We start from the raw sequence: 27,158 nt of genomic DNA on the forward strand, positions 1-27,158 counted from the left end.
GGTTCGGCAGTAATAGGAGCCAGCGCTCTAACCACCCGGCCTCCCAGCACGTGTCCCAGGCAGCCTAGCAGTGGACTTGCAGAAAGACTTTGCATCAAGCGCCGATCAAGGGGCCCTTGCAGCCTCGGACGCGACGGAAGTCCTCCGTGCCTCTGCCCGGCGCAGGGAAGCTCCCGCTCCTCTCACCCGCCGCTCCCAGGCGAGGGAAGCGGAGACGTCACTTCACTTTCTCTTTACAAGTTTGACAACTGGGGAAATCCCGTCAATACCCGCCCCCCCTACCGCGGAGCTTTCGTAATGCTGATTGGTTGATCCAGATCAGAATGGCAGCCCGTTAGACCAATAGAAGCATGACTAGGGTTAGCGCTTGGGTAAACAAACCCCCAAGGTACTCGTCGCCCCGGGCTCCTCCCCCACGTGGGGACCGTATTAGCCCCTGAACCAATCCCGGGTCCGGATGGACGGTAGTCTTGTTTTAACCAATCAGTGATAAGTTTTGCGTAGTGGTCATCCTCCACCCCGGGGGGTACCCCGCCAGAAAACCGGAGTGCCGGAGTGAGGGGAGTAATGACGTTTACACTAACCAATCAGCAGCCACAAAGGGCCAACCGAGGGGGTGGGGAGATCCTCGCATTTTGACCAATCCGAAGCAAGGATTCTCCGTCTCGGGGACTGAACAGCAGCCCCCTCAACCCAATGGGGCCAAAGGGGCGGCCAGCGACGGCCAATAGGGCGGGCGCGGGGGCGGGGCACGAGGCGAGTGTGCCGAGTGTGGTAACGGAGCGAGTGGCATCGGCGGCAGCGAGGGTAGCGAGGGCTCCGGAGCTCGGGCTCCCCTCTTGGTGCTTGAGGGCCGCGGCGGCTGTGGCAAGGACGGCGACGAGGGCGGCAGACTCCTGGCGGGCGGAGAAGCCTCTTCTCGGCCCAGGTGAGCAGGGGTCCGGCGGCGCGCGTTGCCGCTCGGGCCACTGGGGCGCCCCCCACCGCGTGCTCCCTGACTCGGCGCGCGCTCTCCCCGGCCCCGCGTGCGCGCGCCGTGGCACGCGCGCCCCTGAGGCAGGTGGGGAGGGGAGGACCCCGGCGCGGGCACGCGCTCGGTCTCCGGGACGGCGGCGCGGGCGCGCGCGGGATTCCGCCCCCCCCCCCTCCCGCTACCCCCCCCTCCCGCTCCCCCCCAGGCTTCCAGGATACCCCACCCCGGGTTCGAATCCTGCCTCGGTCATTTATCTTGACCAAGTCTTTTAGTGCCTCCCTCAGCCTGAGCTTCCTCATCTAGCAAGTGGGGAGACTAGATCCCAGGACTGAAGATTTAGCGCAGGAACCTTAGCGGTCCTACTGATCTTACAGAGGAAGAAACTGAGGCTCGGGACCGCAAAGCGCGAAAGAAGCCCGAGGCAGGCTTCGGACCCGGGTTCTCACTTTGATCTCTAAGCTGCGGCAGCCCCGTAAGCGCACACAGGAGTATGCGCAGGGACTCGGAGGCTCGGGCACTTTTTTTTTGGGGGGGGGAGGGGGGGTTTGGACAATTCTCTCCCCTCCTAGTGAGAGTAACCAGAGAAACTGCTCCCAATCACGTCCCCTCCCCCTTGCTGATGGGGCAGCGGAGAAACTGGCCGGGTGCCCTAAAGGACCGAACCTCGAAGGTTGTGTCCCCGAATCTGCCCCCCGAATGCGCCCGGCCCCGGTATCGAGGTGGTCCCGACCCGGCCCCGGTATCGAGGTGGTCCCGACCCGGCCCCGGTATCGAGGTGGTCCCGGCTCCGGTATCGAGGTGGTCCCGACCCGGCCCCGGTATCGAGGTGGTCCCGGCTCCGGTATCGAGGTGGTCCCGACCCGGCCCCGGTATCGAGGTGGTCCCGACCTGGCTGTTTGAGTGGGGGGCTGGCGGGCGCGTGCTCTGTCCCTTGCTGGGGGCAGCCCCGGCGAGGGGGGATCCCATTAGGTGGCTCTGAATTTGCCGACTGGTTCTGCCCGAGCGAAGTGTTCCTGTAGCCGCCAGACCGGGCGGGTTTTGTTTTGTTTCAGTGGGAAGGGATTTCAAGTGTGGGCTAAATAGAAGCCTTATGGGGTTTTCTCTCAGCGTGTTTGAAAACCCTGCATTGTGCTCCTAAGCCACTCGCTGCTTTGTCTCCCGCCTCGCCAGGCGCATCTAGGCTGTCCCTGGGGCTGGCGGCGGGGAGCGGGGGGACAGCCGCCGGCGGTCAGAGCTTTGGGGCGCGGGGGGAATGCCCCTGCTGCCGCTCTCTCTCTGGGATCCGTGCGCTGCCGGCGGGCTCTTTTACAGAGATGTTAGTGAGACAAACTCGGGAGCGCTGTTAGCAGTGTCGTTCCCAATTATTATGTAAAATAAACAGCATCTGAACAAACTGGCCGGAGCTGAGGCAGGGTCCTTGTGTTTGCCCCACAGAAACCGGCAGTGGGCGCGATCCCTCGTGTTCAGTGCGGGTCTTGGGCTCTAAAACTACAATTCGGGGACCCGTTTTAGCATTGAAGAGAAGCAGGGCAGGCTGCAAGCTAGAGCGGCCAGGTAAGCGAGTGCGGAGCCCGAAGCAGTGAAGGGGCTGCTCTGGGATCACACTTGCCCTGCCCCGAGTGACCACTGATTGCACTGATTCTGATCAATTTAACCCGTATGTGGATGAAGTCCTTTCCCTACAGGAACAAGTCCCGCGGAGCCATTTGGTTGTGGCTGAATTTTAGAAAGTCAATTGCAGGAGCCTAAGTCTGGAGCTGGAAGGGATCAGCCCTGTTGTCCAGACCAGGCTGCTGACTGGTGACTTCGTACCTGTAAGAAATGGCAGAGTCTGAATTTGAACCCAGGACTTCTCTCTCTAAATCCAGGCCTGCTTTCCCAGACTTGTTTAAAACAGGGGTCCTCAAACTACAGCCTGCGGGCCAGATGCGACAGCTGAGGACGACTATCCCCGCTCCCCGGGGCTATGGAGTTTCTTTATTTAAAGGCCCACAAAACAAAGTTTTTGTTTTTACTGTAGTCCGGCCCTCCAGCAGTCTGAGGGACAGTGAACTGGCCCCCTTTTTAAAAAGAACCTCATGCCTTGGTTCACAGTAGAACATTTAACTCAGGTTTTAGCCCAGTTGAAAAAAATTTGTCAAGTCAGACATTTTCTCAGGCCATTTATTTGGACAGTACTGGCCTGTAAGAGAAGCCTATAGTACAAAAGGGCCCTCCCCTCAACCTTTCTTCTCTGAACTTGTGTTCGAGGATCATGTTCATTTGATGTTTAGTGCAAATCTTAGATTTCCGGGTCCATGTGATGTCTCGAGCACCCCACGACTGAGCCATGCTGTCTCTTGAATTGGGGGAGATGCTGGAGCAGTGAGTTGTGATGGCCCGAAAGCCTGTCCTTCCCATTCATCTGGTTTTCAGAACAATCCTCGAAACATAAGTTTCTGCTGAGCATGCTCTGGAGAAGTGAGGACATTGCCTGCAGCCCCCAAGGCGGCCTAGCATCCAGGCCCACACTGTGGAGGCAGTCCCTCTGAGAGCCCCCTCTGCTCCTGGCACTCCTTTGTCACTGAGCAGAACCTGGTGCTTTTTCTAAGCCCGTGCTTCCGCCTTTTTAGTCCACTTTCCAAATCGTTCCAATTTGAAGGCTTGGGTGAAAGTGCCAGGAACAGTGTGGGCTTTATACCTGTTTCAGACTTTTTTGAGCAACCAAATCAGAGAATCTGGAAGGCTGCCTGAGGCCGTTTAGTTGGGTCTGTATTTGAGCAGCTTTCATTTCTGTGGCATCCAAACTTTACGTGAGGAACCGGTGATGCTTCCTGTCCCCCTTTCAATTTTCGTAGGGCTCTGATAGGAAGTTTTCCCTTATTATGTGTCCCCTAACTCAGCTGTCTTGGACCAGGCAGAGCAAGTTTGCTCATCTCCCGGTTCTGGTTCTCTCCCTTCCCCTCCAGTTTTCTTTTCTCCAAATTAAATATCCCTGGTTCTTCAACTGATTCTCCCTTGACTTGGTCTTGAATCTGTCTTTTGGGCCCCCATCATCCTCTGTGCCCTTCTTCTTAAGAGCTCCATTCTTCAAATGCCACTTCCCAGCTGGAGTCAATATTCCATTTCTGCTGTTACCACAAAGTACCAAGTACCTCCCTCATCCCAGGCAGTTCCTTTTTTAATGCAGCCCAAGATCATGTTGTTATTTTGGGGCTGCCATATCATACTCCTGACTCAGACTGAACTTGAAATCAACTGAAACTCAGGTTTTTCCCAGACATACTGCTATCTTATCTTGCTTCCCTTATCTACTATTTGTGAAATGGACTTCTTGAAATCACGTATAAAATTTTCATTTGTCCTGATTAAATTTCATTTATCCGTATCATGAAATTGGACAATTATTTATTCTCATGATGTTCTCTACATTTTTTTAGATGGGTTAGTCTTGGTTCTCTAGAGAGAATGCCAGTTTCTTTACAAGTAGCGATCAGGTTGTTAAAGGTCTAGCCTAGTGCTTAACACATAGTAGGTGCTTCCAAAAATTTATAATCAATTAATAAAAAGTATCCATCTATGGAGAATTTGGGTCTTAGTCTTATTTAAATATATCAAATTGTTAGAAAACTATTTTTGTCTCTTACACCAGATAGCTAAATTTAGAAACCATTGTAAATTAATAGACAAGTACATTCATTATTTGTTGAGATTGATTTATTTCAGTTTATATTTCTTAACTGTGCTGCATGAAGAAATTTAATTGCAGTTCTAGTAAAAGCTATAGTTGAGTGTGGATTGAATTTCATTGAGTAGCCAGCCATTCCACAAAAGGAAGTTATATCATGTGACCTCTCTGATGTAGTGCTTCTACTGCCCTGGTAGTAGAGATGTCTATATTTCCCTATTCCCAGAGGAATAGGCAGTTGGCTTCTCCAGTTATTTGTATGTTAAAGACCTTGGGTTCCATTATGTGGACCATCTAAGCTCCAAAATTTAGTTTTTACTTTAAAAAATGTCTTTAAAAATTACTTTAAAAAAAACTCCTGGATCATAGGACCATAGATTGAAACCTTGGGGATCAAATAGTTCCTTTCATTTTATAGATGAGAGAAAAGAGGCTTTGAGAGGGGAAAGGGCTTCCCAGAGAGAGAACGAGGCAGAGCAGAGCTTGACCATGGGCTTTCAGACTCTTGGTCACTGAATTCTACAGTCCAGAGTCCCAGAGGTCCTCAAACTACAGTAGCCCACGGGCCAGATGCAGCAGCTGAAGACGATTATCCCCCTCACCCAGGGCTATGAAGTTTCTTTATTTAAAGGCCCACAAAATAAACTTTTTCTTTTTTTTTTTTATAATCCTGCCCTCCAACAGTCTGAGGGACAATGAACTGACCCCCTATTTAAAAACTTTGAGGACCCCTGGACTCCAGACCTTTTAGGCTCTATGTTCTTTTCCTGGGGAAAAGTTATTTTTTTTTCTTAATTGTGTTTTCATTTGAAAGATGAAAAAGGATTTTGAAGAAAGACTATCAAAATGGCCAAGGAATTAATATTTGGAACCAGAAATCTCTTCAATATAGGATATCAAAAGAGATCTACTTGTAGTTATATAATTGGAATGCTGAAATCTATTTAAAGAGAAGTCTCATCTTTCTGGGCTGGGGCGGGGGCATTGTTGGTTCTCAGTTTATGTGCTGCTCCTATTTCCCCCGGACTGTAATGACTTTCTGTCATCTTACTAGAGCATATAATGCTCTAGTAACATAGCATTATATTACTATATAATATGTAGTATTATATATTATACTATATATATAATATATGTATTATATTTGGCATTATATGAATTGTATGTCTCTGGGAGATGGAGCACAGTCACAGTTTTTGCAGACAGTGTTTTGTGATTAGTGAAAGTTAAGGTGACCAAAGGCGTGCTAGTAAATTGTTTGAGGAGTTTCACAAACTTTTGGATAGAGAGTATCTTCTTCTGTACGTATGTGGATCTATATGTATTAGTATCTCTCAGAGCTTTTCTAAGTATATGTATTCCCCACTGCTTTTGTTTTTTTTCTGGAAGTTTCCTTCTCCAAATTCTGTCATGTTATAGATAAATATAGCATTTGATTGTTTTTTTGCTAAATTTTGTAACAAAATTACTCAGCTACACAGAGCCTTCATTAAAGTTTGGTATCTTGTTTTTAATATGTATGAGAGAAGCTATGATAATCCTCTGTATGTATGTCAGTATTAATAAGGTTGTGGGAAAAGCAGATAATTTTATTTCCCATGGAAGCAGCTGTGGAGCAATTCTGATTTACTATTGATAAGTACTGAGATGTCACATTCTCACTTTTTTATGAAATTTAAAAGCGAATTCCAAATAGTGCTCAGAGCAAGAGTGCAGATCAGAATTAAATTACTGCCAGAAAGATTTTGGAATACTTAATTCCAAAGTATGGGAATTAGGGATAGAACCTTTTAGAGTTCCTGACAGGATAGGGATATGGGAAGAGGATTGTTAGGCTTTCTTTGGAGCACCAACATTTTGTTTGAATAACAAACTCCTACCTCCCGTTCTAAAAACACCTTTCATGTCTATGTAAGGGGGTGACCAGTTTATTGGATTAGAGCATCAATGTAATGCTCAGGACATATATTTCAAGTTGAGTCAAAGAGCTTTTAGTCAGCAAACATTTGTTACCCACCCACCGTGTATCACACAGTATGCCCTGCGCTGGGGGTACAAAGAAAAGCAACAACATTTCCTGATCTCGTCCAGTTCAGAGTCCAATGGGAGAGACAACATCCGCTAATAGTTCCGGGGATTTCTAGGTTGCTGACCCTGGGAGACAGGGGCTGTTACTACCTCTGTTTCCCATGGGGGACCTGGGGAAGGCATGTGAGCACAGCCCCTCAGGTTGTATGAGGCGCGGAGGCCTCATTTAGGTTCAGCATAATTGATGATAATCACAGGGAAAGGCGAGGGAGTTAAGGGAGCAGGAAAGGCAGAAAATGGCATTTTATCTGGGACCTGAAAGAAGCTGGAGAAGCATTTCAGATGCAGGGCATGACAGGTCAGAATGCCTGGAATCCCCAGTTGGCGCGAGGCAGGGAAAGGTCCTAAGGAAGGTCGACTACGGGCCTGGAGGCAGGTGGGAGGCCTGGGTAAGAAGGTCAGGGCGGGAAAGGCCTTACACACCGAGGCAGGATTTTATATTCTGATCCTGAGGAAGGTTGTTGAACAGGACGGGGACGTGGTCAGACTCCTGGTAGGTGAGGAGATCTGGGATGTGCTGGAGGGGCGAGGGACTCTGGCGGGAAGACCACTGTGATGGGGGGAGCACTGTCAGAGGAGAAAAGGGGGCACAGGTGAGAGACCTGATGGTAGCTGGCAGCGGATTGGCCGGGCTAGAAAGGGAGGAGTGAAGGAAAACACCTGGATTTTGAGTCTGGGCACCTGGTCGGCTTAGTGGTGCCCTTGACAGAAATAGGGAAGTCCAGAGACATCTTGGTGTAACACTCGAATGGAGATCAGCCAGGAGGTGCCTGTTTAACGAGTGGATCTGAGAATCAAAACCATCGAATTACGCATTGTGTCCTTGGGAGCTGACACGCTCACTCCTGAAATAGTATGGAAGGGGAAGAGGAGAGGGCCCAGGATAGAGCCCTGGGAGACCCTGACCTGGAGAGAGAAACAGCAAAGGGGACTGAGAAGGAGCAGACTAGGAGAGAGCTGGGTCGGGAGGCCCTGGAGAGAAGGTGGCCAGGGAAAGAGGGCAAGAGCATCAGAGAGGGCTGGGGAAAAGGCCTTGGATTTGCCAAAAGTAAGAGGTTACTGACTACTTTGTTCAAGTCGGAAGCCAGATTGCAGAGTTCTGAAGAGAGGGAGAGGAAAGGTAGTGGAGGCACCTATTGTAGGTGGGTTTCTCCAGAAGAAGGAATGGGAATGGGAGGGCCAGCTGGTGGGTGTGTGAGGAGACCTGGGCATGTTTGTGGGGAGCAGGGGGGCAGCCGAGAGAGACTGAAGATGGTGGGGTGATGGAAGTGACATCTGGAGAGAGGGAGGGGAACAGTGGGCATGGAGAAGGTCGGTGTTTTATTTATTTCTATTCTAGTGACAAGGGCAAAACTTTGATGTGCATGTGAAACTTCCATGCTGTCCAGATTATATTGCAAAAGGAACTTTACCATGTGATTATAAATTAACTTACTGAGATTTGAAAGATAGGGTTCTACCTCTTTTTCCCCTGCTATAAAACGGATTTAATTTTCCTTTTATGTGGTATTTGCTCACCTGCCAGTTGGATAGTTCCAGCTGGGCAGCCCAAAGAGCTCCTTCTGGACCGGCTCTCCTCCTTCCCTCCCCCCTTTCTGTTGAGCGCTCCACCGTTGTTTCCATTCCCCAGGTTCATGAGTTGAATTATTTTTAACTGTTCCTTCTCCATCTCTCCTGGAATCAATCCTTGGCTCCCCTCAAGTGCTGCTCCTGCTGGCAGCCCTTGCTTGCCCTCTCTCCCTTACTTCAAAGGTCTTGTTCTTATTTGCTTCTCTGTGTTCACTCTTTAGCGCAGTGAAGGACAGGAGGCTTCTCCAGGGCAAAATTGGTTCGCTTTTGCAAGTTTCCCCCATGCATTGTGCCAGGGTCCTGGGCCTCTGATGGGCGAAGGCTTATCACTTCCAGCTTGACTCTTCATGCTCTCCTGTGGTCGAAATTCTGCCTCCTGCCATCAGCTCTGAAATAGGGACCTAATCATCTTTACCATTTCTGAAAAGGACATGTCATATAATTGTTCTGTGATTCCCCTCCTTCTCTCCATGACTTTGTTTACAGAATCCCCTTTTCTCCCTACGCTCTGCCAAATGTGTGGTGGTCTTCTGTGAGAACATAAACTTGAGAACAAGCTGGCCTTTTCTGTTAGTATTATTAGTGCTTAGCATAACACTTGGCACATAGCAGTGTGCCTAATAAATGCCAACTGAATGAATGAGTAAAGGTGTTACTTTTATTTAGTGAAGAAAACACACATGCTTTCTTTTAAAAGGCCCTAAATAGTAATATGAGATTTTTTTTAAAAATTGTTTTCAAATGTTAAATAGAATTTTGGGTACAGAATAACAGGAATGGGCTTCAAAAAGCACTTAGCTCTTGTACTAAACTGGTTGGCTATCAGCAACCAAAGCAAAACAGAGATTAAATTTTTAAAAAATCATTCAGCATCTACATGTTTAATCTGTATTGTATTGCTTGCTGTCTAGGGGAAGGGAAAGGGAGGAAGGAGGGAGAAAAATTTGGAACACAAGGTTTTGCAAGGGTGAATGTTGAAAACTGAATTTGATTGTATTTTGAAAAATAAAAAGCTATTATTATAAAAAGAATATGGTATGACATATGTGGAAATATGTTTAGAAGAATTCCACATGTTTAACCTACATCAGATTGCTTGCTGTCTTGGGGGGGGAGGGGTAAAGGGAGAAAAAATTGGAACACAAGGTTTTGCAAATGTGAATGTTGAAAATTATCTTTGCATGTATTTGGAAAAATAAAATACTATTAAAAAATGAAGAGTAAAAGGCCAAAAAAAAAATTTAGCACCTATGTGTGTACCAGGCTTGGTACTGAGGGATGGGATATCATTGAAAATATTTGAATAGGCCCTGTGTGGTGGTCAGAACTATCAGGAAGCATAATTAATCTGCCAGGGGATTACAGAGTGAATTGGACACAGTTTATGTTTGGATCCAATTCTATGTATATGATTTAGCCCTCTTCTCTTCCTCCTCCATACTGTTTTGCTTGGTGATATCATCAGCTCCCATGGATTCAGTGATGATCTTTATCCCAATAATTTTCACTTCTCCCCATCCAGCTCTGACTTCTGATCTTTTCTTTTTTTCTTCTTCTTAATTTTTTTTAAAGAAATAATAATAGCTTTTAATTTTTCAAAATACATGCAAAGATGGTTTTCAACATCCACCCCCTTCTCCTGGACAGCTAATAATCTAATATAGGTTAAACATGTGCAATTCTTCCAAATATTTCCACATTTTTCATGCTGTAAACAAAAAAATCAGATCAAAAAGGGGGGAAAACAGTGAGAAAGGGAAAAAAAAAAACTACAGCAAAAAAAAAAAAAAAAAGGTGAAAATAGTATGTTATGATGCACATTCAGTTCCCAGAGATGTCTTTCTGGATACATATAGTTCTCTCCATCACCAGTGTATTGGAATTAGCCTGAATCACCTCATTGTTAAAAAGAGCCCAGTCCATCACAGTTGATCATCACATGATCCTGTTGTTGATGTATATGATGTTATTTTGATTCTACTCATTTCACTCAGCACCAGTTTGTGTAAGTCTCCCCAGGTCTTTCTGAAATCAATCTGCTGATCGTTTCTTATAGAACGATAATATTCCATAACATTCATATACCATAACTTGTTCAGCCATTCTCCAATTAAAGGACATCCACTCATTTTCCAGTTCCTTGCCACTGCAAAAAGGGCTGCTATAAACATTTTTGTACATGTGGATCCTTTTCCCTTTTTTATGATCTCTTTGAGATATAGCCCCAATAGAGACTCTGCTGGATCAAAAGGTATGCCAGTTTGGTAGCCCTTCAAGCATAGTTTCAAATTGTTCTTCAAAATGGTTGGATCAGTTCATAACTCTCCCAACAATGTATTAGTGTCCCATTTTTCCCATTTCCCTCCAACAGTCATCATTATCTTTTCTTGTCATCTTAGCCAATCTGAAAGGTATGTAATGGTACCTCAGAGTTATCTTAATTTTCATTTTTCTAATCAGTAGTGATTTAGAGCATTTTTTCATGTGACTGAAAATGATTTTAATTTCATCATCTGAAAATTGGCCATTCATATTCTTTGACCATTTATCAATTAGGGAATGGCTTATAGTCTTATAAATTTGATTCAATTCTCTCTATATTTTAGAAATGAGGCCTTTATAACATGATTACTTCCAAAATCAAATGTAAAATCCTGTTTGGTCTTGAAGTCGTTCATAACCTGGTCTTTTCCCACCTTCCCAGTATTCTTATATCTTTTCATATATTCTGTGACCCAGTGACACTGGCCTCCTGGCTGTTCCTGAAATAAGATACCTTATTCCCAACTCTGAGCCTTTTCTCTTGACTGTTCCCCAGACCTGGAATGCTCTTCCCTCTTATCTCTACCTCCTGACATCCAAGGCTTCTTTCTTTTTTAATTTTTATTTTCTCCAATTACATGTAAAAACATTTTTATTATTCATTCATTTTTTTACATATTTTCTTATGAATCATGTTGAGAGAGAAAAATCAGAACAAAAGGGAAAAACCATAAGAGGAAAAAAAAGAAAAGGAAAAAGAAAGTATATGTTAACTCAGGCTTCAACTAACATCCCATCTTTTGAGAAGTGCCTTTCCTGGTTTTCCATGAAAAGCTTAAAACATGTTTATTGACTGAGCCAGCATAATTAAGTAGAAGTTTGATTTTTCTTGTTCTTCTGTATACAATGAAGTTGATATGAGAAACTTGAAACAGGAATGCTGTTTTTGTTAATTGACAGTTACATCCTTGCTTCAGAAATTGAGAAGTAGCTCTTCAGGAAGGAATTTTAACCAAAGAAGAACTAGAGACCATTATTGATCACAAAATAGAAAATTTTGATTATATTAAATTGAAAAGTTTTTGTACAACTAAAACTAATGCAGCCAAGATTAGAAGGGAAACAATAAACTGGGGGAACATTTTTACACTCAAAGGTTCTGATAAAGGCCTTGTTTCCAAAATATATAGAGAATTGACTCTAATTTATAAGAAATCAAGCCATTCTCCAATTGATAAATTGTCAAAGGGTATGAACAGACAATTCTCAGATGAAGAAATTGAAACTATTTCTAGCCATATGAAAAGATACTCCAAGTCATTATTAATCAGAGAAATGCAAATTAAGACAACTCTGAGATACCACTACACACCTGTCAGATTGGCCAGAATGACAGGGAAAGATAATGTGGAATGTTGGAGGGGATGTGGGAAAACAGGGACACTGATACATTGTTGGTGGAATTGGCTAGCCATTCTGGAGAGCAATTTGGAACTATGCTCAAAAAGTTATCAAACTGTGCATCCCTTTTGATCCAGCAGTGTTACTACTGGGCTTATATCCCAAAGAGATTTTAAAGGAGGGAAAGGGGGCCTGTATGTCTAAGAATATTTGTGGCAGATCTCTTTGTAGTGGCCAGAAACTGGAAATTGAGTGGATGCCCATCAATTGGAGAATGGCTGAATAAATTGTGGTATATGAATATTATGGAATATTATTGTTTGGTAAGAAATGACCAGCAGGATTTCAGAAAGGCCTGGAGAGACTTACATGAACTGATACTGAGTGAAATGAGCAGGACCATGAGATCATTATTTACTTCAACAACAGTACTATATGATGATCAATTCTGATGGATGTGGCCCTCTTCAACAATGAGATGAACCAAATCAGTTCCAATAGAGCAGTAATGAACTAAACTAGCTACACCCAGCGAAAGAACTCTGGGAGATGACTATGAACCACTACATAGAATTCCCAATCCCTCTATTTTTGTCCGCCTGCATTTTTGATTTCCTTCACAGGCTAATTGTACACTATTTCAAAGTCCAGTTCTTTTTGTACAGCAAAATAACTGTATGGACATGTATACATATATTGTATTTGACTTATACTTTAATATATTTTACATCTATTGGTCAACCTGCCATCTGAGGGAAGAGGTGGGGAGAAGAGGGGAAAAACTGGAACAAAAGGTTTCGCAATTGTCAATGCTGAAAAATTATCCATGCATATATCTTGTAAATAAAAAGCTGTAATTAAAAAAAAAAGAAAAACTGAGAAAAAGGATTAAAAAATAAAGAAAGAAATATTTGTGCTAGATGATCTCTGACCCAACAAGGTGAAATACTGGACAGAAAAGTAGGCCGAGAATCTAGAAGACCTGAGGTCAAATATAATCTCAAATGCTTAATACTGTGTAATTTAGGAAAGTTGATTAATTCCTATTGGATTCCATTTTTCTCAAATATAAAATAGGGCTAACAATACTGTCACTCTTACATGTTTTTGAGGCTATAAAGATAATATTTTAAATATGTTTAGTACAATATTTGGTGCTTAATGTTTATTTCCAGAGAAAGAGAGAGAGAGAGAGAGAGAAAGAAATAGCTCTTCAAAATGCATCCTTATCCCATTTTCCTGCTTTAGTAATGTATACCAAATATCATTGACTTTTTCTTGGGTAATTCAGGATTGGGATGCCTGCGGGTCATCATCCTGAAGATTCTTAAAGATTATCAGTTCTGGAATGTAGCAGGATAAGCTATCAAACCACATTTTGGCCTAAGAATTTTCCTTAAGTCCTTGATAAAACTTGTTTCCTTGTCACTTATGTCTTTCTCCTTTAAATTTGAGCTAACAGAAGAATAGTCCAACAAATGAAATGAAAGATTTGCCTTTAAATTGAATATCTGCATTTAATTTACCAAATATAACATCCTTAGCTTAGCCCCTAGAGAAAGAAGCAATCTCATTTTTGTGCTGTGTGCTAATGACCATATGACAGAAACAATTCCTAGAAAATTTGGTAATTGAGAAGTACTAGAAACATGCAAACGGGAGCAAAAAGACAATGGAAAATTTATCTGTCTACTGCCAGCATATGGAATTGATGTAATGATTGACTTCATTATCAGTGATGCTCCAAAGCCCCCCTTTTACACTCAGGCTGCTAAGAGAGAAGCCAGAAATCAGCCCCATATCAAGAGGAATGTTTGCAGACTCCAGGACAGTGAGAACCATTTTGTGTATTTCTGCTGCCTTGTTTGGTATTTGACATATTACCAATAAATTTTTGTTGTGTTTAATTTATGGGCTCCACAGGATGGAAGATATAGAGCAAGAAAGGACTTGATGGACCCTGGAAGCCAATACGGAGGCTCAGAGAGGCCGAGTGGCCTGGGATTCAAACCCAGGCTCATCCCTCCTTGCAGCCTCTCCACTATGTTCCTCTGGGCTCTGTTGAAGACCTGGGGTACTATTGGAAAAGGGCTAAATTGTGAGACTGAAGACCTCATACCGTGGGTCCCCTCGGGTGGCCCCAACTCAGTTTCCTCAGCTGCAAAATCAGTGGCTTGGACTGAGTGGCTCCTGCGGCCCCTTCCGGCTCATGTGGCTCCCTGCCATGTTGTGGCATTGGTCAGAAGTCCTCAGAGAGGCAGCCTGGAGGGCTCAAAGAAAACTGGCTGGGTAATAATGAGTAAGGATGCATTTGATCCTCACAACAGTGTTAGGAGAGGGGAAAGGGGAATAGGGAAAAGCAGCCTTCCCTGCTGGGCTTCTCATTTTGCAAGGAGGCAAGGCAGGCAGCAGGAGCCCCACCTGCCCATTGGGAGGGCTTCACTTCAGCCAGTTTTTCCTGTCTGTTCGCTTCCCTGTGGTGGAGCCTCCTGAGCGCCATTGCCTGTTGCTTGCTGGACTTAGAAATGGCCTGGGAAGCCTTGCTGGGGCTGGCCTGGGGGCTCTCTCACATCTGCCCTGTCTCCCCCTCCCCCCCCCCCCAGGGCTGGGGTTGCACCCTGCTGATGGGGAGGGTGGAGCTGGAACCCGTGGTCTAGACACATCTGGCAAACCCTTCAGACCAGGGAATGTGATGTCAGAGCCGGGTCTGGAGCCCGGCTGGCTCTCCCAGCAGCTCTACGTGTCAAATGGAGGGGCTGGATTCTTTTCTTGAGGTGGTGGTGGGGGAGGGGAAGCCCAGGATCCTGTGCCAGTGGGGGAACTTGGACTACAATAACGTGGGCCTTGGCCAGCTTTTGTTTTCCTTCCAAGGTCTCAGACAGTTGTTCAGAGTCTGGGAGAGCCGGGTTTCTTTGGGTGATTGTTTTGTGAGTAAACCTGAGTTGGATATTCTGGTTCCTGCCAGTACAGCACAGCCTGCGGTTCCTCTGCCACACTTCCCGAGGATCTCCATAGAAGCCCTTGGGCTCTCCCCGACATGTGGCAGGGAGACAGGAGCAGCCTCCCTTCAGCAGGGCTATTTCACCAGTTCCGTTTGTGTGCCAGGGTGCCCCGTCCTGGAGAGCCTCCAGCTGTTTACACTGTCTCTGGTTCTCACGGTTCTGGAACCAGTGCCACAAAGTGCCCCAAATTACTGGGTACTTGGTGGGGTGGAGTGTTTCTCCTTCTGAAAGTCAGGGTAATAATGAGTCTTGACTGAGTGTCCCTGACTGGTTAGTCTTTCGCATTGATGATAACATCACAGACTAGTTAGGAAAAGCTATTTACCTAATGTTCTTATGAAGGCTCAAAACTGGGTGTGTGGGGGATGGAGACTGCCTTGACTTCTGATGTTAATTGAATGATGTCTCTTCACGAAAGTGGGGAGTGGTCTTGGGAATTACTGACTTGGGTTAGGAGCCAGGACTTGCAAGCTTTTTTATTGGGCACCAGGTGAGTGCCAAGAGCTGTAGGGAACACAGTAGGAGAACCTCAAAAGCTTTTGTAGCTGAACATAGATGCAACAGTGAGAGCGTGGAGAAGGCGGGGGGCCCTTGGAGCTCCCCTCCAGCTTGTAGGGCCAGACCATGAGGTCAGTTTGCACATAGACAAACTGCAGTGTGGTCCTAATATTATGGTCATTGAACAGAAATGAGTCCTGATTACCCGTAAGGTAAGACTCAAATTGTTAGGCTACTGAGGAGGTCAGAAGACACATTTTGGTAGCTGCTTTATTAACATTGTAATTTATTCAAAGCAACTGCAATTGGAACAGCAATTGGCTCTGCCATCGATTCATTCTGTGACCACATTAAAACTTTCTTACCTGGCCTAAAAACACGGTGTTTTTTGTTTGTTTGTTTTTAAACAAAAATTGGTTCTCAAGCTGGTGTCCAATTTGTGAAGAGGTTGTGTTTAGGGTGACAAAAATGTTGTTTGAAACTCAAAATATGTTTTCTAATTAAAAGGATTTATAAACCCAGTCCAGCTATCATTTATCAAGGGCCTGCTATCTCTAAGGTGCTGACTTAGGCCTGAAGACAAAAATAAAGAATTTGTTAAGCTCTTACTATGTGCCAGCCATTGTGCTAAGCACTGCAAATACAAATAATAGCTTATGTTTGAATGGTGAAGAAAGTACATAAAGATCAGTCCACAAGCATTTATTAAACACCTACTTTGTACCCGGAAGATGGAGGGGGAAGTGGGCATAGCCTGGATGGAGCAAGGAGAAAAGCGAGAGCAAGATGACCTTGGGCACTTCCTTCAGTGGAGGTTCTGGAAGAATTCTGCCCTCCGAAGGAGTGACCGGGGCCCCGGCATCTTCCAGGATGGGAATATATTGCTAGGGCAGAGACGGGGGCCAGGGAGTCAGAAGAGACCCCAGGAGAAGATATGTGGATCTCCCTGTCCCCAGAAAAGTTAAAACCAACAACCAGAGGCAGCCCCTGCTCTGAGGCCTGGAGATGGTGCTTCAGGCTGGACATTTCCCCTGGGACAGCATCTTGAAGGAGGCTTGGACTAGAAGGGGGGAGTAAGAGGGCTAGCTTAACAGGAGGCAGAGTGGGAAGGGAAGGGGGGTAGGCCCTAGAGTCCATTCTCTCCTAATGTCACAGGGTTAATCTTTAGGTGGTGGTCCTGTGAACTGTGGGCCAGGTGGCCTCTCTGTTCTGGGTGAATGGCTGTCTCAAAGCCTTTTCAAATTCAGGAAATTTGGGGTATTTTCTGTCTGGGCATCCCTTCCCCTACAGAAGCTCTGCAAGTTATTAGAAGTAGATAGATTGACTCAGAGGCTTCTGGCTCCTGCCATTGAACTATCTTAAGACAATGAGTATGGTTTGAAGGATAATAATTTTCGAATACAAATCTCGAATTGGTAGAATTTTAGACAGTATCTGAGAAGAGATTTTTGGGGGACAGGAAAGCTGACACACATCACCCTTACTTGAGAGAATGGATCTTTCCTTCTTCCTGCTCATTTTAGTTACCCTCAACTGTTGCTGATTTCATAGCTTATCCCTTTCATTTTTGAACCCAGAGTTCCAGTTATATGCTTTCATAATGACTTCATGGCAGTGGGCCCTCCGGTGATTTGGGGGGAGAATGGAGGCAAGAGAGGAGAATTTGGAATTGTTATAAAGTTACCTGTTACCTGCCAAGTTATTAGAAGGGCCTTGATTAGTAGAATGATGCCAGTGATACAAAGGTGGGATTGCTAGTTACATTATATTTCAAGATTCAATCAGAATTGTCTTTAAGAAAGCTCACCAAGCAATCTTGAACAACTCCTTTACTTCTGTGTTTATCATGTGTTTTCATTCATCTTAGTAAATTTTTTCCTGAAATGCCTGCTTCCCTATTTATCAAGTATTTTCCCTTTATTCTTAAAGTTAGTAAGATCTCCCTGCCATTTGCAGCATTTATGTGAAAGAGGAGTATGATTGTAGTAGGAACTTTAAGAACCACATTTATTTCAAGACAGCTTATACACTGCTGCATTTTGAACCCCACCAAAAGGTGCTCAGTTGTGGTAGGTGTCCAAAAAGTGGGGCCGCCGTTTCTGTGTATTCTCTCTCAGTTTCTATGTATTCTCACTTTTCTTTGGAGGTAAAGATCCTCTTGTAAAGCCCCCAGGACATCACCAGGTGCTGATGTTTACTTTGAAGGCATGTGTTGGAATGGAAAAAATGCTGGCCTACCAGTCCGGAGGACCCAGCTCCAGCTCCTCGTCGTGGGCTTTCCACCTCCGACTAAACATGTTCCACCTTCACAAGTGGCCCGAAGAATAGCACTAATCTCCCTGGGCTTTTGTAAGGACAAAAAAGATTATGTTGATAAAGCATTTTGCAGACCTGTTGCATAAATGCTGCAGCCAGGGGCCACTCTGGAGGAGGCTAGATTCCAGTTAATGTTTATCAAATACATGTTACGTGAAGGCACCAGAGGAAATGATAAATGAAAGATTCTTGTGCTCAAGGAGCTTATGTTCTGGCATGAGTATAAGTAACTACAAGGTGAGCTGAAGAGGTGGAGGCTTCCCAGATCCTGGCTGAGACCTTGAGGCTGGCCCGGCAACCTGAATGGTTTGGCTTATGAAGAACAGTCATGGGACATGAGCTCAGAGGGGTCAGAGGCAGCTGGCTCTGGAGAGCTGAATCACTAGGCAAAGGGCCTGAATTTTAATGGAGGAGTTGAGGGAGTAGCTGGGGAGTTTTAGAGAGATTTTAGAAAGCCTTGTTCCTTTAGTATCTGAGTCAGTGATTATAGAAGGTGGAGGCTCTAGGCAGGGAGACCACTTTTGGAGGCTGCTAGAATTATCTAGGTGAAAAGTGCTGAAGGCCTGAACATAGAAGAATTAGTGTCTTTGATAAGGCTTGACTTTGACAACTAATGCATGGGGAGGTAGAGTCCAAGAGGACATCAAGGTTTTGGACCTGGGTGCTAGTCTCAGTTTGGACCGGAACCTTTACAGGATGAATCGATTGAGAGAAAATAATCACCTGTGTTTTTGGTCTCTGGAGTTGTGATTCCAGAGGGATATCAAACCAGGGAGTTGAATATGTGGGAGTTGGAATTCTTATGAAAAAAAATTTTAGGGCTGTCTCTGTAGATTGGAGAGTTATTTACATGACATAATAGAACTCCTGGGAATGGCTGTGACTACAGAAAGAATACAGCAAGTATTTACTAAGCACTTACTATATATCAGGCACTAGGGCTAAGGGTCGGAAATACAAGAAAAACAAACAAACAAAAATAACGTGAACATAATGAAAGCTCTCAAGGAGCTCAGTTGAGAAGACAATATGGGGAAAAAAAAAAAAAGGTTGCCCTTGTACAGTTATATAGTCTGATGGAAGAAGAGAAAGAGCCTTGGCACAGAGCGTTCATTGGGCGATCCCTGCACTTCAGGGCATCTAGCAATAAAAGCTAAGAAAGAATGATGAACTAAATAGAAACACCAGGAAGGGGTCCTTAGGGAGACAGTATCCACATGGAGGTAGTTGAGGGTCAGAAGTCAATGTATGAAAAAAAGTGTGTGAGTTTGGCAGTGAAAAGGAAGAGGCTTAGGGCAGTGGCTTGAGGGGACAGCTGGGTCAGGAATGAGGCAGCTTGGAAGGAGCCAGGGCATGACAAAACTGAAGATATGAGAGAGGGAATGAGTGGAGCTAGCATATGAACAACGCTGCATTCAAGGGGGCTCTCCTTAAAAAAGAAGAGGAGGATGGCAAAGGAGGAGTGAAGATGTGAGGGGAATTTTGGTGTGCAATAATGGGGTAGGAGAGAGTTTGGCAGGGACCCTCAGTTTTAGCAAATTTTCATATTATAGATTTGACAAATATTCAGAAGAATGGACATAAATTGGATTGTTATCAAATTATGAGCTTTCATTATTTAGTTTCTTACACTTATATTACATTTAACACAATAGTGATAAAACTATCCTGTTTGTGGCATCTTCTGAACTTTAAAATTGGCTCTCAACTGTGTACTAATCCTATGGATTTGTCCCCTCGACCGAATGCCATTTTCATTCTCATCATTTCACATTTGAACAGAATCCAAGGGTATGTTTAGATATGCTTTTATAATAACTGAATTAATGCTAGGATTCTTAAGATGCTGTAACAAAGCATGTGGTAATGAATCTTAAAAAAAAAATCCTAAATATTTAGTGATATCTGAATTTTCTCCTGTATACTTTTCCCTTTTTTTTTCCTTGTCTCAATCCATTCTATATAACAAAGAATCTTTTAAAATAGAAAAAAAAACTTAAAATTAATAAATACATTGAAGAAATCTGATATTTTATGCTGTGTGCCTCATCCTTGGGCCCACTCCCTTCCTTGCCCCGGCCTTTGTAAGGGAGTGGGAAGTGTCTTTTCTTATATATTCTCTAGGGCCAACTTTGTTCTTTGTAATTTTGCACCATTTGCTTTTGATTGTTTTGCAGTGGATGTTTTTTCCTTTTACTTTGTGGTAGTCATTGAGTATATATTTTTCTTGGCTGTGCTGACTTTACTTTGTATCAATTAATGTAAGTCATTCCATTCTCTAGTCATCTTGTTCACTTTTCTCATAACAGTAATATTATATTTCATTTATGTACCACAATTTGGTTATCATTCTCCAGTTTATAGGCCTCTCTTTTCTTCTTAGGTCTTTGCTCCCATAAAAAGTGTTTCTTTTTGTTAAGGATCTCCGTGGAGTGTATACCTTGCAGTACCAGCTCTGGGTAAGAGGGTATTGCCATTTTAGCCATTTTATTTGCTTCATTCCAAATTGCTTTCCAGAACAGCCATACTGATTCATAACTCCACCATGCATGTTTTATTGGACTTTTCTACAATCCCTCTAACACTGATTATTCCCTCTTTGCCATTTTGCTCTGTGTGACCTGAAACTTTATGGTTGTTTTTATTTATATTTCTTTTATTAACAGCGATTTGTCAGTCACCAAGCATTTGCTAAGCACCTATTATGTGCCAGTCACTGTGCTAAATACTAATGATACAAAGAAAGACAGAAATAGCCCCTGACCCTAAGGAGCCCACAGTCCAATGGGGGAAACAACATACACAACATGGTGCAAACGAGATCTGTGCAGGCTAAAACTGCAGCTCCTCAGTAGAAGGCAATCATAGTGCTGGGGGAGAAAGAAAGACTTCTTATAGAAAGTGGGAGAGTAACATCTGCTCTTCAGTGTCATTTCAGTGATCAGATGGCTTGAAACCATTTGCTAATGCCAAAGATTTTTGTGTCAAGTATTCCCTTTTTTGGCTCATTAGTAGCTGCTGCTTTGGTGGAGGTGGGGACTGCAGAAGGGCTTGCCAGGCCATCTCTCCCCTGGGACCCCTTTCTGCAGCCATGGTACCAAGGCTGGCTTATGGGCAGCGTGGGGGATCCAGGACATGCTGCCGCTTCTGGGCTCTTGGGCTTTACCTATCTTTTGGTGGCAATGAAGGTGGGCCTTTTCTTCCCAGGTCTGCTGCTCTCAGGGATGGCTGCTGCGCCCAGGCAATGCTCCTTTGTGTTAGAACTATGAGGATATAGACCCTTCCTCAATGTGGTAAATAACTCCAAAACCAAAAGTTAGCGCTCTCCTTAATAAAGCAACGCTAGAGGCCTTTCCAGTTGTGTTAGAGAATTTCTGTGATCTTCTCTATTATTTGATATAATTATAGAAATGCTTGCTATGGCAATAATGTAAGAACAAGAATAAGGAAATAGGAATAAAAAAAGAAGAAATATATCTATTTTTGCAGATGACATGAAGACTTAATTGAAACAATAACTTCATCAAAACTAATAATAATAGCATTTATATTTATTTGGCACCTACTGCTTGCCAAGCACTGTGCTTGAATGCTCATTGCCTTACAAATCTGAAAGATAACCCTGTTTGGTACGTGCTGTTATTATCTTCATTTTACAGATAAGGAAATGAAAGCAAGTAGAGTTAAGTGATGTGCCCAGGGTCATACTTCAAGGTTCTCAGGTTGCATTTGAACTCACGTTTTCTTTAGGCCCAAGGCTCTGTCCAATGTGCTGCCTAACCTCAGGAGCTACTCTTTACAGAAATAAAAACTGACCTACATATAAAAATTACTTTTTATAAATTCCGTTACTATTCAGTATCATACTAGACAACGAATCAAAAAGTTACTTTACAGAACTAGAGGAAAATACTAGAATTCATCTGGAAAAGCAAAAAGTTAAATTTTAAAGGAAATAATAAAAGGGGTCTGCCAGTCCCAGATCTCAAACTAAACAATAATTATCCAAAAAATTTGATATGAGTCAAAAAATAGATAAGTTGGTGAATGGAATAGAAGCACAGTATTTAATAAACTTAGAAACCCAACTATTAGGTTAAGAACTTATTTGAGTCAAATTGTCAATATACAGATCAATTTTGTTTACCTGTTATTTGTTACAAAGGAGGGCATTGTTTTTTTAGTTGTGGAATAAGAGGTATTAATAGTGATGCTAAAATTAAAAAAGGAAAGGAAACATAAAATACACAGAAAACAAATAGTCATTTAGAGACAATCAGGACATTGTGGAATTATGATGTTAAATTTATTATGTGTTTTTAAAAAATAATTACATAATTGAGATTTGTAGTTTCATACACAATTCTATTTTTCTGTTCTTTGTATAAAGGTATCTTATTTGTTGATGTTTGTCAAGTTCATAATAGTAAAGTGAAAGGTGGCACCTGATTAGACTTGCCTAGAATAGTGAGTCAGGTGAAACTTTTCCTAATGAGGCTAGCCATAGGGACTAGAGACCTGAGCCCTGACAGCATTAGGTAGTATGGGGTAATGTTAATCATGTTATGCCAGATAATCTACTAAGTAACTCTGATTGTTTTTCAACATTCATTTTCTTTTCTTTATTTTTTAGTGATATTCTATTTCCCCCCATTTACCTATAAAAACAAATTTTAAGTTTTGAGTTTTGAAATTTTATTTCTCCCACTCTCCCTTATCGCATTTCCTGAGGTGGCAAAAATCTGATATAGGTCATACATGTGCAATCAAGTAAAACATTTCCATATCAGTCATTTTGTAGAAGAAAACTCAAACTAAAAAAAAGGTGAAAAATAATAACCCCTTCAGTTCTTTCTTTGGAGGTCGATAGCATTTTTCATCATGAGTCCTTTGAACTAACTACCTAGGATCATTGTATTGCTGAGAGTAACTAAGTCAGTCACAGTTGATCATTGTACAATGTTACTGTTACTGGGTACAGTGTTCTCCTGGTCCTGCTCACTTCACTTGAATCAGTTCATGCAAGTCTTTCCAGGTTTTTCTGAAATCATCCTGCTTGTCATTTCTTACTGCACAGTATTATTCCATTACACATTTTTATACCACCCTTTTTTAGCTATTCTCCAATATATGAGCAATCCTGCAATTTCTAATTCTTAGCTCTCACAAAGAGAGCTTCAGTAAATATTTTTGTACAAAACCATTTTTGATCTCTTTGGGTTACAGCCCCAGTTGATATGTATAATTTTATAGTCTCTTGGGGTCCAAATTGTTCTCCAGAGTTGTTGAGTCATTTCATAATTCCACCTGTGGTACATTAGGGTCCTAGTTTTTCCACGTCCCCTCCAACATTTTTTGTTTTCCTTTTCTGTCATATTAGCCAATCTGATAGGTGGGAAGTGATACCTCAGAGCTGTTTTAATTTATATTTCTCTAATCCATAGTGAGTTAGATAATTTTCTCTATAAATATAACTTTATTTATCTAAAAATTACCTATTCTTTGACCACTTATCAGTGGGGGAATGACTTGTATTCTTATAAATTTAACTTGGTTCTCTAAATTTGAGAAATGAGGGCTGTCATAAAATTTTCCCCCATTGTCGGCTGCTTTCCTTCTAATTTTGGTTTCATTGGTTTTGTTTGTGCAAAGACTTTTAAATTTTATGCAATCAAAGTTATTTATTTTACATTTTGCAATGTTCTCTATATTTTATTTGGTCCTAAATTATTTCCTTACCTATAGATCTGATGGGTAAACTGTTCTTCTAATTTACTTATGATATCACTCTATATATCTAAATCATATAAACATCTTTATCTGATCTTTTTATATGGTGTACAATGTTGGTTTGCATCTGGTTTCTGCCATATATTTATTTAAAAAAAATAAAATTCTAAATTTTCTCCCTCCCTCTAACCCTTCCCCTACCATTGAGATGGCCAGCATTATGATCCCCATTATATATGGGAAATTATATTTAAAATATTTTCATATTAGCCATGTTGCTTCTTCTCCCCCATTTGCTCCTTTCCCCCCCCAAAAAAAAAAAGTTTTTGCCCAAGACATGTTCATTCCAGCCCTGTCACACTTTAACTAGAGACTTTTCTAGACTGTTTTCTTCCCAGGAATAAACTATGAAAACAGGTGTCTATATGAGAGAGAAACTGTACACCAAATAAATCAATGCCATCAAAGTAGCATGGACTTTATACCTTCACTCTGTCTACTGGAAATACCCAGATCTTTGTACAATGTTAGGGAACTTATCCTTATATAAGGTTTCTTCTTGGCATATGTTAAGATTACATAGGAATGAATCCATGATAGAACAATTGAATTAAATTAGCTACTTGAGGATTGCTTAACAGTACTGATCTACATATAAAACAGAAGCCTTCATTTGAAAAGGTCTTAGCCAGTCTCATGAAGGATGTCCTGTAAAAGGGCCAAATAGAAAAGGCTTCCTTAGAGATGTTGAGGCTCTGCAGGTTTTCTTTGAGGTTGATGCAATACTGATTATATGGGGACCTGGAAGTAGTATTGAACTTCTTCAGTGAGCTCAAGAGCTTTTCAGAAGATATTGGGCCAATAGTTCACTTAGAGAGAACCAGATGGATGAAGAATGAGTATAACTTGTGTGCATTTGGAAAAGCAGGTGAGTTGTTCTGTTAGTCCATTTTTTTTTTTTTTTGAATAGACACTAAAGATGGACACTAAGCTGAGCCCAGAAGTGAAAAGAAAAAATCCAGGCAGGTCATATTTTGGAATTTGCCCACAGCTTCAGTGGATACTCCTTGGCCCAAAGGGCTCCTTTATTCTTTGATATCTCTGTAATAAAATCCTCCTGTAGTGTCTCAGGATGATGCATGGAGATTATGGTCCTCTCAGGTCAGGCTAGTGCTACACAAGCATTGCCAAGTTTTCCAAGTTAGAAAGTCTTGGGATGTGGTCCTGGTTACAGACAGTGTCTGTGTGAGAAGCCAACCCAGCTGGTATAAAGTAACTTATCACCAGCAACATACCTACCTCTCTTTCCAGTTTTGCATTTACTTAATCGTGTCCTCCCCTCCACAAAACAAAACTATCATGTCATTTTCTTCTCAGATTACTGCTCTTATTCTGCTCATCTAAGTCAGGTTCCTTCAGGTTTGGGGGGGGAATGAAGAGTGGGAGCTGGGGTTAACTGACTTGCCCAGAGTCACACAACAGGTAAATGTCAAGTGTCTGAGGCTGCATTTGAAGTCAGAATCTTCTGACTTCAGGGTGAGTGCGCTATAGGTTATTTTTCTATTTGTTCCTTCCATAGTGCAGAGCCTTCCAGCTGGTTGGTCACAAAGTCCAGCTTGTTGATGGCAAGGTAGCCTACTTGCCATGTTTCCTTCTGAGAGCAAGAGAGAATTACCTTGAGAAAGGTGATGGTTTAGGAGGCCTTCTCCTTTCTGCTCTCCCCCTTTAGACTTGAGGTCCACTAACTGCACTCCCTTTGGTGCTCTCAAGACTTAAGAGAAATACAAACAGAAAGATTGGAAAATTGATTTACAATATAGGAAATCTTCAACTTAGAAATTAATGTTCAGAAAGTTTATACATATTCTAAAAGTTGGTGGTTTAGAATTTGGAATTCATTTTTCCGTGGAAACAGTGTTGGAAATGATAAAGACTTTTGCAGAGATTCTGAAGGGGACTTCTGGGCACTTTCAAGGGCATTAGAGGTTGATGACATTGGTTATTATGTCTAATTTCGTTTTATAACTTGGTGATTTTCCTTTTCCTGAGTACAGATTTATCATTAACACTACATTTGTGCTTCTCAGTCATGATCAGGATCACTTTGGGGGCTCACAAATGGAATGAAGAGAGGGACGGAGGGAGAGAACAGAAAAGAGGGAAAGAAATTTTCCTGAGGTAACTGGGGAAGAGTTGGAGGAACAAAGGGAAGGAAGAAGGGGGATTAGAAATGTGTATTGCCTAGAAGGGAAAACTGTATAAATTCTGATTGGTTGGTCCAAGGGAAGAAAAGAGGTGGTTGGGAATAGACTTTGGGTTAAAATGTTTCTCCCCAATCACTAGGCAGGGCGTGGCCTTGATTAGAATAGAACACAGTTTGTAACTAATTTTTAATGATTATAAGATGGCCTTAACCCAGGGAGAGCCTTTAAGTATCTTTTAAATGGGACTATGTCTTACTATGAGCTTAAAGGAGATTAGGAAATGTCTTCCTATTGTTGAAATGAAATAGGACAGGTAGGTGATCCGGGGGATGGAGTGTTAGACCTGCAGTCAGAATGATTCATCTTCTTGGGTTCAAATCCCACCTCAGACACTTACTTACCTAGGTGTGTGACTGTGGGCTATAAAATGAACTGAGGAAGACGTGGCAAACCACTCCAGTATCTTTGCCAAGAAAAGTTCAGATGGGGTCGTGAAGAGTCAGACACGTGAAAGGACTTAACGGCAGAAACAGTATTTTTGAATTGTGAAGGGAAAGAACTTCCTTATTAGGAGTACCCCAGCTCAGTGAAATCAGAGATCTAGTCTAAAACCTGAGTGATCCCAGGCCTGGGTACAACGTTAGGGCCCAAACCAAGGACTTTGTGAATCCTAAAGCACTCTGTCAGTGAGTGGAGAGGAGGCATTTTCAGTCCTGGGGCTTTGTCGGAGATTAACTTGATGATTGATGTAAAGGTTTTACCTGTCTGACGGCGGCACGCAACCACAGCAGAACTAGGTTGGACAATGTTTAACCAGTGACATGTCAGAGTTAGGAGTTATTTCTCCTCTTTGTAATTTACATTTAAAATAAAGTTGGTTTCCTATTTGCCTTTTTAACAAAAGCTTAAAATCTCTCCCTGCCTCCCAACACTTTCTTGGCTTCTTTATCTGGTGAACTTTGGAATACTCGTTGTCAGAGTTCTTTGGGTGAATGAATACATGTTGTGAGAGAACTTTTTGCTTGAATTAGATGGAAGGCGGCTAAGGCAAGTAGCAGGTGAGCATCAAAGCTGCTGACACACAGTTTTCAGGGCTGATGCTAAGGAATCCTTAGATAAGGTCTCTTAGAAGGAATGGAGATTACTGTCATTTTCAGACTGACATAGAATATTACTGGAGCTATATACACACACACACACACACCCCACTTTTTCCAGACTTCTGTTTCTTCACCAGAGATCCCAGAGAAGAACAGTGGATTCATTTAGATAATGAGAGAACAGATAATGGTGTTGAAGACAATGGAAATGTAATTTGTGATTTTTCATGAAAAAGATTTGACTTCTTCCAGATCCTGTTTTTTAAAAGATTTTTGTCTTTGAGTTTCATAATTTTAAAGGAGTTTTTAAGAAGTTTATTCCACTTAAGTCATTAGAAATATGATAGA

The 27,158-nt window shown here is 42.7% G+C and overlaps 1 protein-coding gene across 1 annotated transcript in view; it reads left to right on the forward strand.

Annotated features, from left to right (window-relative positions):
• Positions 1–567: 567 nt before the first annotated feature.
• The window catches only part of PAIP2B (poly(A) binding protein interacting protein 2B), a 58,692-nt gene continuing 32,101 nt past the window's right edge, over positions 568–27,158 (forward strand). The window contains 1 exon segment of the mRNA XM_031949728.1: positions 568–928. Within this exon segment, the coding sequence (XP_031805588.1) occupies positions 568–928 (361 nt within the window).

The sequence above is a fragment of the Sarcophilus harrisii genome, chromosome 2, assembly GCF_902635505.1.
Source record: "Sarcophilus harrisii chromosome 2, mSarHar1.11, whole genome shotgun sequence".
Classification (NCBI taxonomy): domain Eukaryota; kingdom Metazoa; phylum Chordata; class Mammalia; order Dasyuromorphia; family Dasyuridae; genus Sarcophilus; species Sarcophilus harrisii.